At 35.2% G+C, this 13,028-nt stretch overlaps 1 protein-coding gene across 5 annotated transcripts in view; it reads right to left on the bottom strand.

The window, feature by feature from the left end:
- Positions 1-8,140: 8,140 nt before the first annotated feature.
- Positions 8,141-13,028, bottom strand: part of ldb1b (LIM-domain binding 1b) — a 60,201-nt gene continuing 55,313 nt past the window's right edge. For all 5 annotated transcript variants that reach the window (XM_056468472.1, XM_056468471.1, XM_056468469.1 and 2 more), the window contains 2 exons: positions 11,494-11,642; positions 8,141-9,761 (listed from right to left, as the gene is read on the bottom strand). In XM_056468472.1, the coding sequence (XP_056324447.1) occupies positions 9,534-9,761; positions 11,494-11,642 (377 nt within the window). In that variant the 3' untranslated portion in view covers positions 8,141-9,533. The remainder of the gene's footprint in view (positions 9,762-11,493; positions 11,643-13,028) is intronic.

Raw genomic sequence — 13,028 nt, forward strand, 5'->3', positions numbered from 1 at the left:
TCGCACAAGATTCATCCTCAATTAATTTCCGATCAACGCATATTGCTGTGATTGGTTCACCAGCAGCAGCGCAGAGAAAGGTAACAGTCGCCACGTAACAATTCCTCATTTATATTGATCGTATTTTTGTTGTTGTTGTTGTTGTTTAAAAACGTAGAATAGACTAAATAATTAGTTATAATTAAAACGTAAGTGACCAGCAATCCCTGTTTTAAAGCAGAATTACTGTAAAACCTGACAAAGAAACTAGACAATACGTGCCTTGCGTCGAAGCTGTCGGAAGATGTCAGTAAACTCAGAGTTTTCTGCTTCAGTAACATTCACCCTCAGTATTATAGGACATTCACTGAGTCGAACTGATACAGAAATGCCATTTGATAATGTTATTCTGAGCGCTTCAGTCCAGCAGAGACGATCTGAAATAAATGTCACTGAACTGAAAGATTAAACTCCGAGAAATCCGCTTCTTATTGAGGAGAAAATATGAGAATATGAGATATTAAAGGGATTTTCAAGCTCAGTGTTCAAACCAGTCCAGAATATAACGACAGTCGAATATTGCACATGATAACAGGAATTAAATAACTCATGACTTGATGATTTTAGCTATTTATTTAACCATTTAATGGACAAATAGACTCACGTTTGGGATTTGAAACAACAAACACAGCCGTATCGCCCTGCAGCTCAAGACCAGTTACTCACTGAAGATGAGCAGGGCTGGGTCTGGCCAGTAGCTGGATGGGAGACCACATGGGAACACTAGGCTGCTGTTGGCAGTGATGTAGCGAGGCCAGCAGGGGGCACTCAACCTGCGGTCTGTGTGAGTCCTAATGTCCCAGTATAGTGAAGGGGACACTACTGTCAGTGAGCGCTGTCTTTCAGATGAGATGTTAAACCGAGGTCATGACTCTCTGTGCTTATTAAAAATCTAATGACACTTCTGGTAAAGAGTAGGGGTGTAACCTCGGTGTCCTGGCCAAAGACCCTCTGTCAGCTCTTACCCATCATGGCCTCCCAATCGTCCCCATCCCCACCCTGTACAAGGCCTGGGTAATAAATCATCAACACGCAGAACAACTGCCTTCTGACAGCGAACTGCACCTGTACAGCAGGGTATGTGAACGCACATGTTTACATTTCATTCTTAGCATTCAGTGTGCGCAGTTTAATTCACCATGTGTAACTGTTTCTGCTGAAATCATTGCTGCAATCAAAAACCAGAGATGTGTCTGATTCAGCATAGCGGGAACTCACCTGATATAACATGACAACTGCAGAGTCCAGCATTTATAATGAGGTCCTCACTCCATTCAGCTCCCTTTTAGCCAAAGACGTCTGCAGTTGGCATTAAAGCAGTGTGGTGTACGCTAAATGTTACGTTTTTCTACTTTTGGACTTTCGATTTTGGCATCCCACCGCACAACACCACGTTTACTATTGCAGCCGGTCTCTTTTTGCAACCGCTATGTGCGGTTCAACCCGCGTGACGTCATGTGTGATGATGGTTGGTAATTCCCCTATATAAATACACATTACTTACTTACACACAAACAAACGCACAAAATAAACGAATAAATCTGTCTTACTGATGCAAGAATCATTTAAAGCGCCCAACACCACATGCAGGAATAATGAAAAACAGAATAATGTGACTTTAACACACATTTATTAATTAATAAACATTATCTTTATTTTAATGAGACGCGCTTTAAAATGTTTTATAGCAAAAAAAGAAAATCGGAGGAAAAAACTGAGGAAAATATAGATATATATATATAGACATTATTGCAAAAGCATCATGGTGGCTCAGTGGTCAGCACAATTGCATTTGTGTGGAGTGTGCATGTTCTCCCCGTGTTGGTGTGGGTTTCCTCCAGGTGCTCCGGTTTACCCCACAGTCTAAACACATGTGCTATAGGGAAACTGATGAACTAAACTGACCATAGTGCATGAGTGTGTGTGAATGAGTGTGTATGGGTGTTTCCCAGTGATGGGTTGCTGCTGGAAGGGCATCCACTGTGTAAAACATATGCTGGAGAAGTTGGCAGTTCATTCTGCTGTGGCGACCCCTGATTAATAAAGGGACTAAGCCGAAAAGAAAATGAATGAATAATTAATAGAAAATGTTCATTCAGAATTGTGAGATAAAAAATCTTAAAATTTAGAAAAATCCAAAATTTGCAAGACAAAAATTCAGAACTACGAGACAAAACTCAAACTAGAGACATCTATAATGTTCAATTCTGGAAACTTCTGAATTATGGTGTATATAAATACCTTATTTATGAATGACCACACATAAACTGACAAAAATAAAATAAAATAGAATAAAATAATAGCAAGATTTAAATTCAGGAAAATGTTTAATAAAACGATATTCTGAAAAATATCAGAAAAATTATGAATTACGCAACATAAAATAAAAACAGAGAAATTCAACTTGTGATATAAATTCTGAAAACTCGTTCAGACAAACCCAGAACTGAGAAATATGAAGACATTTTCAGAAAAACTTTGACTTCAGCTATTAATGAAAAGATCTGAATTATAATGTTGAGTTTCTTTAAATCATTTGTAAAAAAAAAAAAAAAAATATATATATATATATATATATATATATTTAATTATGTATAATTAAAGTATTAATCTAAAGGGACAGTTCACCCCCCCCCCCAAAAAAAGTAATAATTATATAATAATAATAATAATAATAATAAATTCAGTCATCGTTCACTTCTCCCTCATATTTTTCTTCTTAAATAAACGATACTTTGAAGAATGTTGGGAACGGGTAACCACTGACTTCCATTCATTCATTTATTTTCCTTCAGCTTAGTCCCTTTATTCATTACGAGTTGCCACAGCAGAATGAACCGCCAACTAACATAAGAACTAAAATAACATTTATTTAAATGACAGTTTTAATACATTCATTTATTCCTTTTCCTTTATTCATCTGGGGTCGCCACAGCGGAATGAATCGCCAATGTTCCACCATATGTTTTACACAGCAGATGCCTTTCCAGCTGCAACCCTGTACTGGGAAACACCCATACACATCATTTACACTATGGCAAATTTAGTTGATAAATTCCCCTATAGCGCATGTGTTTGGACTGTGGGGGAAACCGGAGCACCCGGAGGAAACCCACACCAACACGAGGAGAACATGCAAACTCCACACAGAAACACCAACTGACCCAACCGGGACTTGAACTAGCGACCTTCTTGCTGTGAGGCCACAGTGCTGACCACTGAGACACCCTCACCAACCATTGACTTCCAATAGTATTGACTTCCTATGGAAGTCAGCGGTACTGGTTTCCAACATTCTTCAAAGTATCTTCTTTTGACGCTCAACAGATGAAAGAAACTCATCAATGTTTGAAACAAGTAAAGAGGGAGAAAATGGCGACAGGATTTTCACTTTGGCATCAGCTGTGCCTTTAAATCAGAGCTGCCCAAACCTTCTTATGAAGTCTAAGCTTGATTGAGAGCTGTAAGCTGACAGTAAACAGCAAACTGTATTACAGTAAGGATGCCGTTGGTAATTTCCTAATTTATTAATACATTTAAAAATGACGTAATTTTGGATGATGTATATTATTTTAATGATCCTTTTACAATAAAACTCTACAGAAAAACTCCACTTCTAACACAGTGGAGGTCAATGCTGAACACACTAGCCATGCTAAACCAGCCTCTGTCTTGATTTGCATGCTGATGTCTGATGCTTTGTCCCCTCTTCACTGTGACAGTATGCACATTTCTTCTGCTTCATTTAATTAAAACATTTAATTTCACTTTTAGTCTCAACAATAAAACAAACAAAAGATTTACATTAAAATAAGAGAATCTTAGCTAAAGGCTTTCCCCAACCCTCCCCAGTCCTGCTCCCTCTGGCGGACCCTGGTGTGTGCATCATTCAGGAAGTAAAGCGCACGGCATCCTTTAAAGTGAAAACTGATATTTTATTGGTTCCATACATTAATTTAATCAAGGGCAGAAATGAAGAACTCAAAGCTCTATCAAACAGGAGGATCTACAAGGGTCAGAGGTGAAGGTCACCAGTACAAGTGCAGAGCTTTAATGGTTTCTGCTTCAGAAAAACAGAAATCAAAGAGTACAAAAGATTTCAGCATCATCGAGTGAGGAGGAGGAGGAGGAGGAGGAGGAGAACACCAGGAGCTGCTCACCGTCACTCTAAAACTGAATGAAGAATCAGCTTGACTTTTATTTCATTTTAATTGAGTTTTTCACTCACACCAGCCTGATTTTTAGATTTTATTTGACTTTTTTTCATTGTTTCTTTCACACACCAGCTTCATTTCTATTTGATTCTTCAACATTTATTATTTTCCTTCACACACACACGAGCTTCATTTCTATTTTGTTTGTATTTTTTATTCACACATGAGATTGATTTTTATTTTATTCAAAACTTTTAATTTTGTTTTTTAGTCACACACACACACACACACACACACACACACACACACACACACACACACACACACACACACACAGCTGATTTATATTTCATTTTAATTGTCATTCACACACAATCAAGCTCTTGTGAAAATAATAATACAAAATGAAACATAAAGAATAAATAAACTCAAGCTCATGTGTGTGAAAGACAAATGACTTTTATATATATATATTTAAAAAATTACAAATGAAATATAAAAATGAAGCTTGTGTGTGTGTGTGTGTGTGTGTGTGTGTGTGTTTGTGAATAAACCCCCCAAAATAAATCAAGACATTTTGTTTGTACTTTTTTCATTCACACACAAAAGCTTGATTTTTATTTTATTTTTATTATTTTTATTATTTTTTTCACACACACAGGAGCTTGATCTATATCTGTTTTTATTTCACACACGAGCTTGATTTGTTTTATTTATTCACGCACAATCAAGCTTTTGTGTGTGAAATAAAATATAATTAAAATAAATAACATTAATTTAATTTGATGTAATTATAACATTTTATTTTACTATTAAATTAAATATATTTTAATAACAATAAAAATAAAGTAAAAATCAAGCTTGTGTGAAACTAAAAATAATAAAATAAAAATAAAATATAAATCAAGCTCAGGCGTGAGGAAAACATAAAAACAATGAAAAAACGTCAAATTAAATCTAAAAATCAAGCGTCCATTTATATTGAATTTTTTAAATTTTCTCATTTTTTTCACACACAAACTTCATTTTTATTTAACTTTTTAATTTCACACACGAGCTTGATTTGTATTTGGTTTGTTTTTTTATTCACACACAAGCTTGATTTTTATCAAATAAATTCATTCACACACAATCAAGCTCGTGTTTAAAAAGAAAACATTCAAATGAAAAATGAATATAAATCAAGATTCTGTGTGTGAATGAAAACACTAATAAAATACAAACCAAGCTCATGTGTGAAATACAAAATATTAAATAAAAAATAAAAACGAAGCTCGTGTGAATGACCAAAATAATGAATAAAAAAAAAAATTCTCACACGAGCTTGATTTATATTGTGTGTTAAGTTTTTTTCATTCACACACAATCAAACTCGTGTGTGTGTGTGTGTGTGTGAAAATAATAATAATAAAAAAAGCCTTTGTGTGAATGAAAAAATACAAAATAAACCAAGCTCATGTGGAATAATAATCAAATTAAAAGAATAAAATAGAAATCAAGCTCGAGTGTGTGAATGAAGAAAAGAAACAAAAATACAATAAAATTAGGGATGTCCAGAGCTGATCATGTGCTTTCAGACTCGATCCGAATCAGACGTTACCTCCCGATCAGGACTCCAATATATATATACATATACACACAGTTGAAGTCAGAATTATTTGCTCCCCTTTGGATTTTTTCTACTTGTTTAAATATTTCCCAAATGATGTTGAACAGATTCAGGAAATGTTCACAGTATGTCTGATTATATTTGTTCTTCTGGAGAAAGTCTTATTTGTTTTATTTCGGCTAGAATAAAAGCAGTTTTTAATAGTTTTAAACTCCACTAAAGTCCAACAGTGAAGAATTGATGTTATTTATTACTTTACTGTTGAAGCTTCCTCACAGAAGTGCTCTGTGTGTTAGAGTTGTTGAATGTTAAAATAAGGTGGATTAAATAAAACATAAGGAACATCCTGGATCTGTTTCTTCACTCTTCTTTATTATGTATTATAGGAGTATCGGATCGGGTTTCGGTATCAGCACATACTCTAAATCAAATGACTCTGACTGGAGGGCAAGACATCCTGATCGGGACATCCCTAATAAAATCAAGCTTGTGTGTTAAAAATAATATTAATAATAATAATAATAATAATAATAAAATAAATCAAGCTGATGTGTAAAATAAAAATAAAAATAATGTTTTTAACTTAAAATAAAAATCAGGCTGATTTGTGTGAAAGAAAAAAATGTAAAATTATAAAAAAATATATTAAAAAATAACATAAAAATCAAGCTTGTGTGTGTGAATGAAAAATAAAACAATAGAAATCAAGCTCCTGTGTCAATGAAAAATTAAACAAAAGCAAGCTCGTGTGAATAAAATAAAAAATTACAAAAAACTAAAATAAAAATCAAGATTGTGTGTGTGTGTGTGTGTGTGTGTGTGTGTGTGTGTGTGTGTGTAAGAAAAAATAATAAAATTATAAAAAATATTTTAAAAATAAAATAAAAATCAAGATTGTGTGTGAAAGAAAAAACTAAAAAAAATAAATAATAATAATAATAAAATCAAGCTCCTGTGTTCATGAAAAAAGCTTGAAAATATTAATAATAATAATAAACGTAATGCGTTTAGAGTGAAAGAATCAGGCACAAACACAGACTGTGCCCTTGACCTCCGTTCATCAGTTTTCCACAAATGAAAATCAACAGAATAATAATAATAATAATGATGAGGGGGGAAAGACGAGGTTGCTGTGTTTTAATCTTTGCCGTTTTTGTACACATTAGATCAGAATGGCTTTCAGTAACTCTAAGGAGGAATACATCTCAATACAGTTATACACAACTCTGCTACTACCTTAAATATACAAGCACAAGTACACAAAAATCAAGCCCAAGCCCACACTAGATGACTCTCTCTCAAAAAATAATACAAACCAATAGAATCTGAAGGTTGGAATCTTTACGGACCGGGACGGTTCTGATACTCCTTGGTTTGCAGCTTTCGACGTCGGTAAAAAAACACACTAAATAAAAAGCAAATAAACACATCTGTAGGGAAATAGAGGCTGGTATAAAACACGGATAAAAGTCTCCAAAAGTTGAAACGCTCGTCATGTGAATCTATAAGCGGATTTCCAGCTCACGTTTCCCACCAGAGCCACTGCAGAAATAACCTTATTATTATTATTAGTGCTGGGTTACTGTGAAACACATGTATGAATAATGCAGGAACAGTGTTGGTGGATCAAGAGTGTGTTCAGTTTTACTGCACTGGTGTTGTTCTTATTTACTCAGAGAGTCCTTAATATTTGGATTATTGGTACTGTTACGATCCATAACAGGCAGGGTATTGAGGGTTTGCTGAAGTGGGTTTATAAAAACAATTGTGTGTAAAACATTTAACCTTGGCATGAGGAAAAAAGACAAGAGAGAAAAAAGTTGCAGGAGGATTTAAATATAAAAATAATGAATAGTGATGTAAAGATGATCATTAAAAATTATGAAAAAAAAAACAAGAAAATTTTTCTGATTTAATTGATTTTTTAACATAAATATTATTTATTTTCAGACTTTAATAATTATAACACTTGAATTTTTGTCATTCAGAATGTTCAGAAGTGCTATTGTTTATTGTTTCCTATTTAATTAGATTATTTATGTTCTTTTTTACATCAATATTATTTATTGATGTTAAAAATGATCGAGAAAAATAATAAAAACTTCAGAAAAATTTCAGGAAAAATTCAGATTTCTGAGATGAAAAATTCATAAAAACTCAGATTTGTAATATAAATTCTGAGCATTGTGAATGACAAAAATGACAGTATTACACTGATTTAAATCTGAATATACATAATATTGCAAAGTGTTGTTATTACTGCAAAAATAATAATAATAAAATTGGAGAGAAACAAATAATAAAATAAAAAACAAAGTGGAAAAACTCACAGTTCACAGAAATTCAGTATTGTGATAGAAATGCAGAAAATTCAGGAGACTCGATGATCTGAAAATAAATAATACTGCGGTAACAAAATAATAAGAGTGATATGAACTCAATTCAGTAAACTCTGAATCTAGATTTTTATATTTGGAGTTTATATTCAGAACATTTACACTCAGAGAATATCTAAATAGTGAGATATAAACTCAATTTAGAAAAGGTCAGAATTATTTTCATTTCACTTTGATTTCAGCTATTAATTTAAAATAAATTGTGTAAAAAACATTTAAATCATTTAAGGAGAATTAAATAATCAGACCTTTGAGAAATTTAGAATTGGGAGACAATCTGAAAATAAATAATAATGCTGTAAAAATCAGAATAATTCAGAGATATTGACATTTTCTGCATTCTGATCAGATTATGAATCTGAAAATTAATAATATTGCAGGAAAAAAGAATCGTAAATTAACTTAGAAAAACAACAGATGAAGAAATCTATTCAGATTAATCTAAATTAGTAAAATATAAACCCTAAATTCAGAAAAGGGCAGAAATTAAGATTTCAGCTGTTAATTAAACAATCTAAATGACTAAAAAGCTCTAATTTACTTTAAAACAGGGGTCACCAATCTCGGTCCTGGAGGGCCCGTGTCCCTGTAGGGTTTAGCTCCAACTTGCCTCAACACACCTGCCTGGGTGTTTCATGTATACCCAGTAAGACCTGAATTAGCTTCTTCAGGTGTGTTTGATTAGGGTTAGAGCTAAAATCTGCAGGACACCGGCCCTCCAGGAACAAGATTGGTGACCCCTGCTTTAAAATATTAATGGAGAGCTAATGAATCCCAATGAGGAGGAACTCAGAATTCAGAATCAATCTGAAAATGAATAATAATGCTGTCAAAAACGCCTGGAAAAAACAACAATTGAGAGATGGAAAATTCTGAAATGTGAAAATAAATAATACTGCAGTAAAACAATTATAGTCAAATAAACCAAATCTGAAGAAATAATCTTGCAGTTCAGCATCCAAACCATGTTGGTACATCTTAATAAATGTAAATAATAATAATAATAATAATGTTAGTTGAGGGTGGCGGTGGAGTGAAACAGGAGCTGGAGGACTCTGAACAGGTCTCGTTGGCGTTTTATCTTCCGTCTTAACTTAAACATATGAACTATCTACAGGAGTGTCGTCCTCATAAAACACCAAGCAAACCTGGGATAGAAACTGTCCAGTGTGTGTGTTTATGTGTGTGTGTGTGTGTGTGTGTGTGTGTGTGTGTGTGTGAGAGAGACGCTCATTTCCTCAGCTGACAGGAAGACGTTCTGCAGGTAGATGAATGAGACCACGCCTCCCTCTCTCCTCATTGGCCGCCACGGCTCACTCAGGCTCCGCCTCTGACTCATTGAGAGGCCTGTGATGTGGGGTTTTCGTTCTTCTCCTGGCTGGATGGGGGCTTGTTGTTCCAGGGACTGTGGGCCCCGAGCGCCGGCGAGTTGTTAAAGCTGTCCTCGTCATCGATGCCGTTGGCTGCGTCGAACTGAGTGTTCTCCAGACGCGTGATCAGACGCTCGTCCTCGTCTCCAAACTCGCCCCCCATCAGCGTCGGCTCTCCCACCACCATCACATCCTGAACACAGAAGAAGAGCAGCGGTAAACTACTGGAGGACAAGAAGAGCCAATCCACAAACACTGAGCTTTTACCATGGTGAGTTATTTTGAGCAATCTCTGAGTTTTAGAGCTCCAGAAAGGCGACCACTCAACACAGAAGTATAATACAGCTTTTAGCTTAGCTTAGCTTAGCTTAGATCATTGAATCGAATTAGAACATTAGCTTAGCATAGATCATTGAATCAGATTAGAACATTAGCTTAGCATAGATCATTGAATCCGATTAGAACATTAGCTTAGCATAGCATAGATCATTGAATCAGATTAGACCATTAGCTTAGCATAGATCATTGAATCAGATTAGAATATTAGCTTAGCATAGATCATTGAATCAGATTAGAACATTAGCTTAGCATAGATCATTGAATCAGATTAGAACATTAGCTTAGCTTAGCATAGATCATTGAATCAGATTAGACCATTAGCTTAGCTTAGCATAGATCATTGAATCGAATTAGAACATTAGCTTAGCTTAGCATAGATCATTGAATCAGATTAGACCATTAGCATCTCACTCATTCGTGCCCCAGTAAAAATCGCCAGTGCCCCAGTAAATGCTTTGAGATACTATTTACTTTATATGCAAGTGTATTAATTAAGAGTGATAATTCCAGTATAAAGACGTTATTCTCTATGTGCAACTGAACCAACGCTGGTGAAAGCAATGTAGTTTAATCAAGAAGTAAACAGTATAGGCACGGAGCTCCTGCTCGACACTGATGCGCTGCTCTGCTCTCGGGTGTGAACATGCGCACCGAGCCGAGCCGCTCATGTGTTGTGAAACCAGCGTCACAGTCTTTTATGTGGAGGTGTAGACACGCAGTGAGATGTGCAAGTCGACAAAACTAAAGTGTAAATAATATGATGGTGATCTTATTTAGACTGAGCATGATGGACTTTCTGAATGAAGCAGAAAGAAGCGATGAGGAGTCAGGGAGGGAGGACTTAATAAAGCTAATTTTCAGCCATGAGCTGGGTCTAAGACAACACACGACAGATAATTCTATAACCTTATAACATAATAATCTTAATACATTTAATAATAAATCTTATACAATAACATCTTTTTATATTCTATTGAATTGTCTGTAGAATTTCTAATACATATAATATAATATTAATATTCATGCAAAAGATTTCTTAAATTAACTCCAGTTGTGTCTTTAGATTGTTTTCTAGTTACATTTAGGATTCATTTCTGTTATTTATTGATATTAATAATTGTAGAACAATAATATTGTTATTTATTTATAATTATATATATATATATATGTTTTATTAAAAAAAATGTATACATATATATATATATATATATATACACACATATACACATACATATACACACACATATATATATATATATATTTTTTTTTTTTTAGGGGTAGCTGTGCCCCAGTAGAGCTTTGTCTAACAACGTCCCTGGCCATAGGTGTATGCAAGCATAGCCAGTGAGTGAAGGCGAATACATTAAGCTAGGTTGTCTTGCCATTGCTTATTATAACACTGCATATTTAAAGTTAAATCTTAAATATTAAAATTGCAAACAATCTAGATTAATCAGCCAACATGATTGCGATTAATGTGTTAAACCCTTTGATCCTCGAAGCCATTGGGATTTTATCGATCTTCACACTTAAGCCTTTTAACATGGTGTAGATAGTGCTGTGCTGTGCTGTGACTGGTCACTCACAGGGACCTGGCTGGACAGTGGGAAGCTGTTAGCGGGACTCTTCTTCTTGTTGTTGGTGTTGTTGTTGGAGCCGCCGCCCGCGCTCATGTTGCTGCCGCCCGACATCTTCCGCTTCCGCCGTTTATTCGGTGCCTGTCTGGCCGGTTCAGCTGCGGAGAGAGACATAAAACACTCAATAAATAAAACACTCATATTATATTCTCACTTTACAGCTCCTCCAGAGTTAAACAGGTGAGATTTAACCATTTCTGAATCCATTCAGCCGATCTCCGGGCCTGGAGGGAGCACTTTTACAGGGTACCCCCCCGCGATCCTCCAAATGAGATTCAAAGACCTTTTTCAAATGAAATTCAATGCCGACGTCGTACCCATCCCAACAGAAATATGAGGGCAAAATGTCAAATCTGTATACATTTTAAACCCTAGAAAATGATGTACAAGTGGACTACCTGAATTAAACACAACATTTCAATTATCAGTTATATTTAATACATACGCAACAGCGTGATCGTCCACCCAGTAGTGAATATGAAGCTCCAACTGCTTACTGTAAGATCTTATTGAGACCGTCGTTAAACATGACCACACAGCCGTTGGCCTTATTGACCTGGTCAGTCGGCTCTTTAGTAATAAAAGGAGCCAATCTGAATTTAGTAACAGATGCAGGTTTGGTGCTTCCACACGAGAATGTAGCTGCACCCTCAGGAAACATGGTTCTGAAAACCTCTGTAATGTTCTCACTCCATGTGTCAGAGTGGTGCTCAGAGATGGTTAAGGGACCCATGTAGAGCCACAGTAAGATATGATGCTCCTTGGCTGTGGTGGTAATGTTACTGTCATTACTGATAGCCAAAGCGGTTTCAGTAACTGAAGAGGTCTCCGGTGCACAGAACTGCACAATAGGTGGATGTCGCTGGCAAGCAGTACTACACACGGTGTGTTTGGCACCCCTTATATGGGAGTCCAGGGCTGTAACATCCATCCTCGCTAGCTTAAAAGATTTCCGGCACCAACAGCAGTATGCGTCGCGTTCATTTCCTGCCACAGGCTTGACCCAAACGTAATTCAGATTCCTTGGCCACAGCGGATTAAACCGACACGTTCCCATTGTAGCCGACAAACTAGGCTAGCGACTATCTTGCTCTGTACCTCACTTGCCTAGTAACCATAGTAACAGGTGCGCACGCTAGAGATGGGCGATACAATTTTAATGCGATACGATAAAATTTTTACGATACCGATAACACTTATAATGTTACTGTAATTTTTCAAAATAATGTTTGTTTTTTTAAATTACATGTAAATATATATATATATATATATATATATATATATATATATACTGTAAAGTGTGCATGTGATGTACATACACGCACACACATCCATATTGTATATACACACTACTTATACATACATACTGTATATACACACTGCACAGATACACACACACACTTATATAAATTCTCATTCACCTAATTGTAACGAGAGAAAGAGAGAGCTGATTCATTATTTTATTTATTTATTTAATTATTATA

The sequence above is a fragment of the Danio aesculapii genome, chromosome 11 (assembly GCF_903798145.1).
Source record: "Danio aesculapii chromosome 11, fDanAes4.1, whole genome shotgun sequence".
Lineage (NCBI taxonomy): Eukaryota > Metazoa > Chordata > Actinopteri > Cypriniformes > Danionidae > Danio > Danio aesculapii.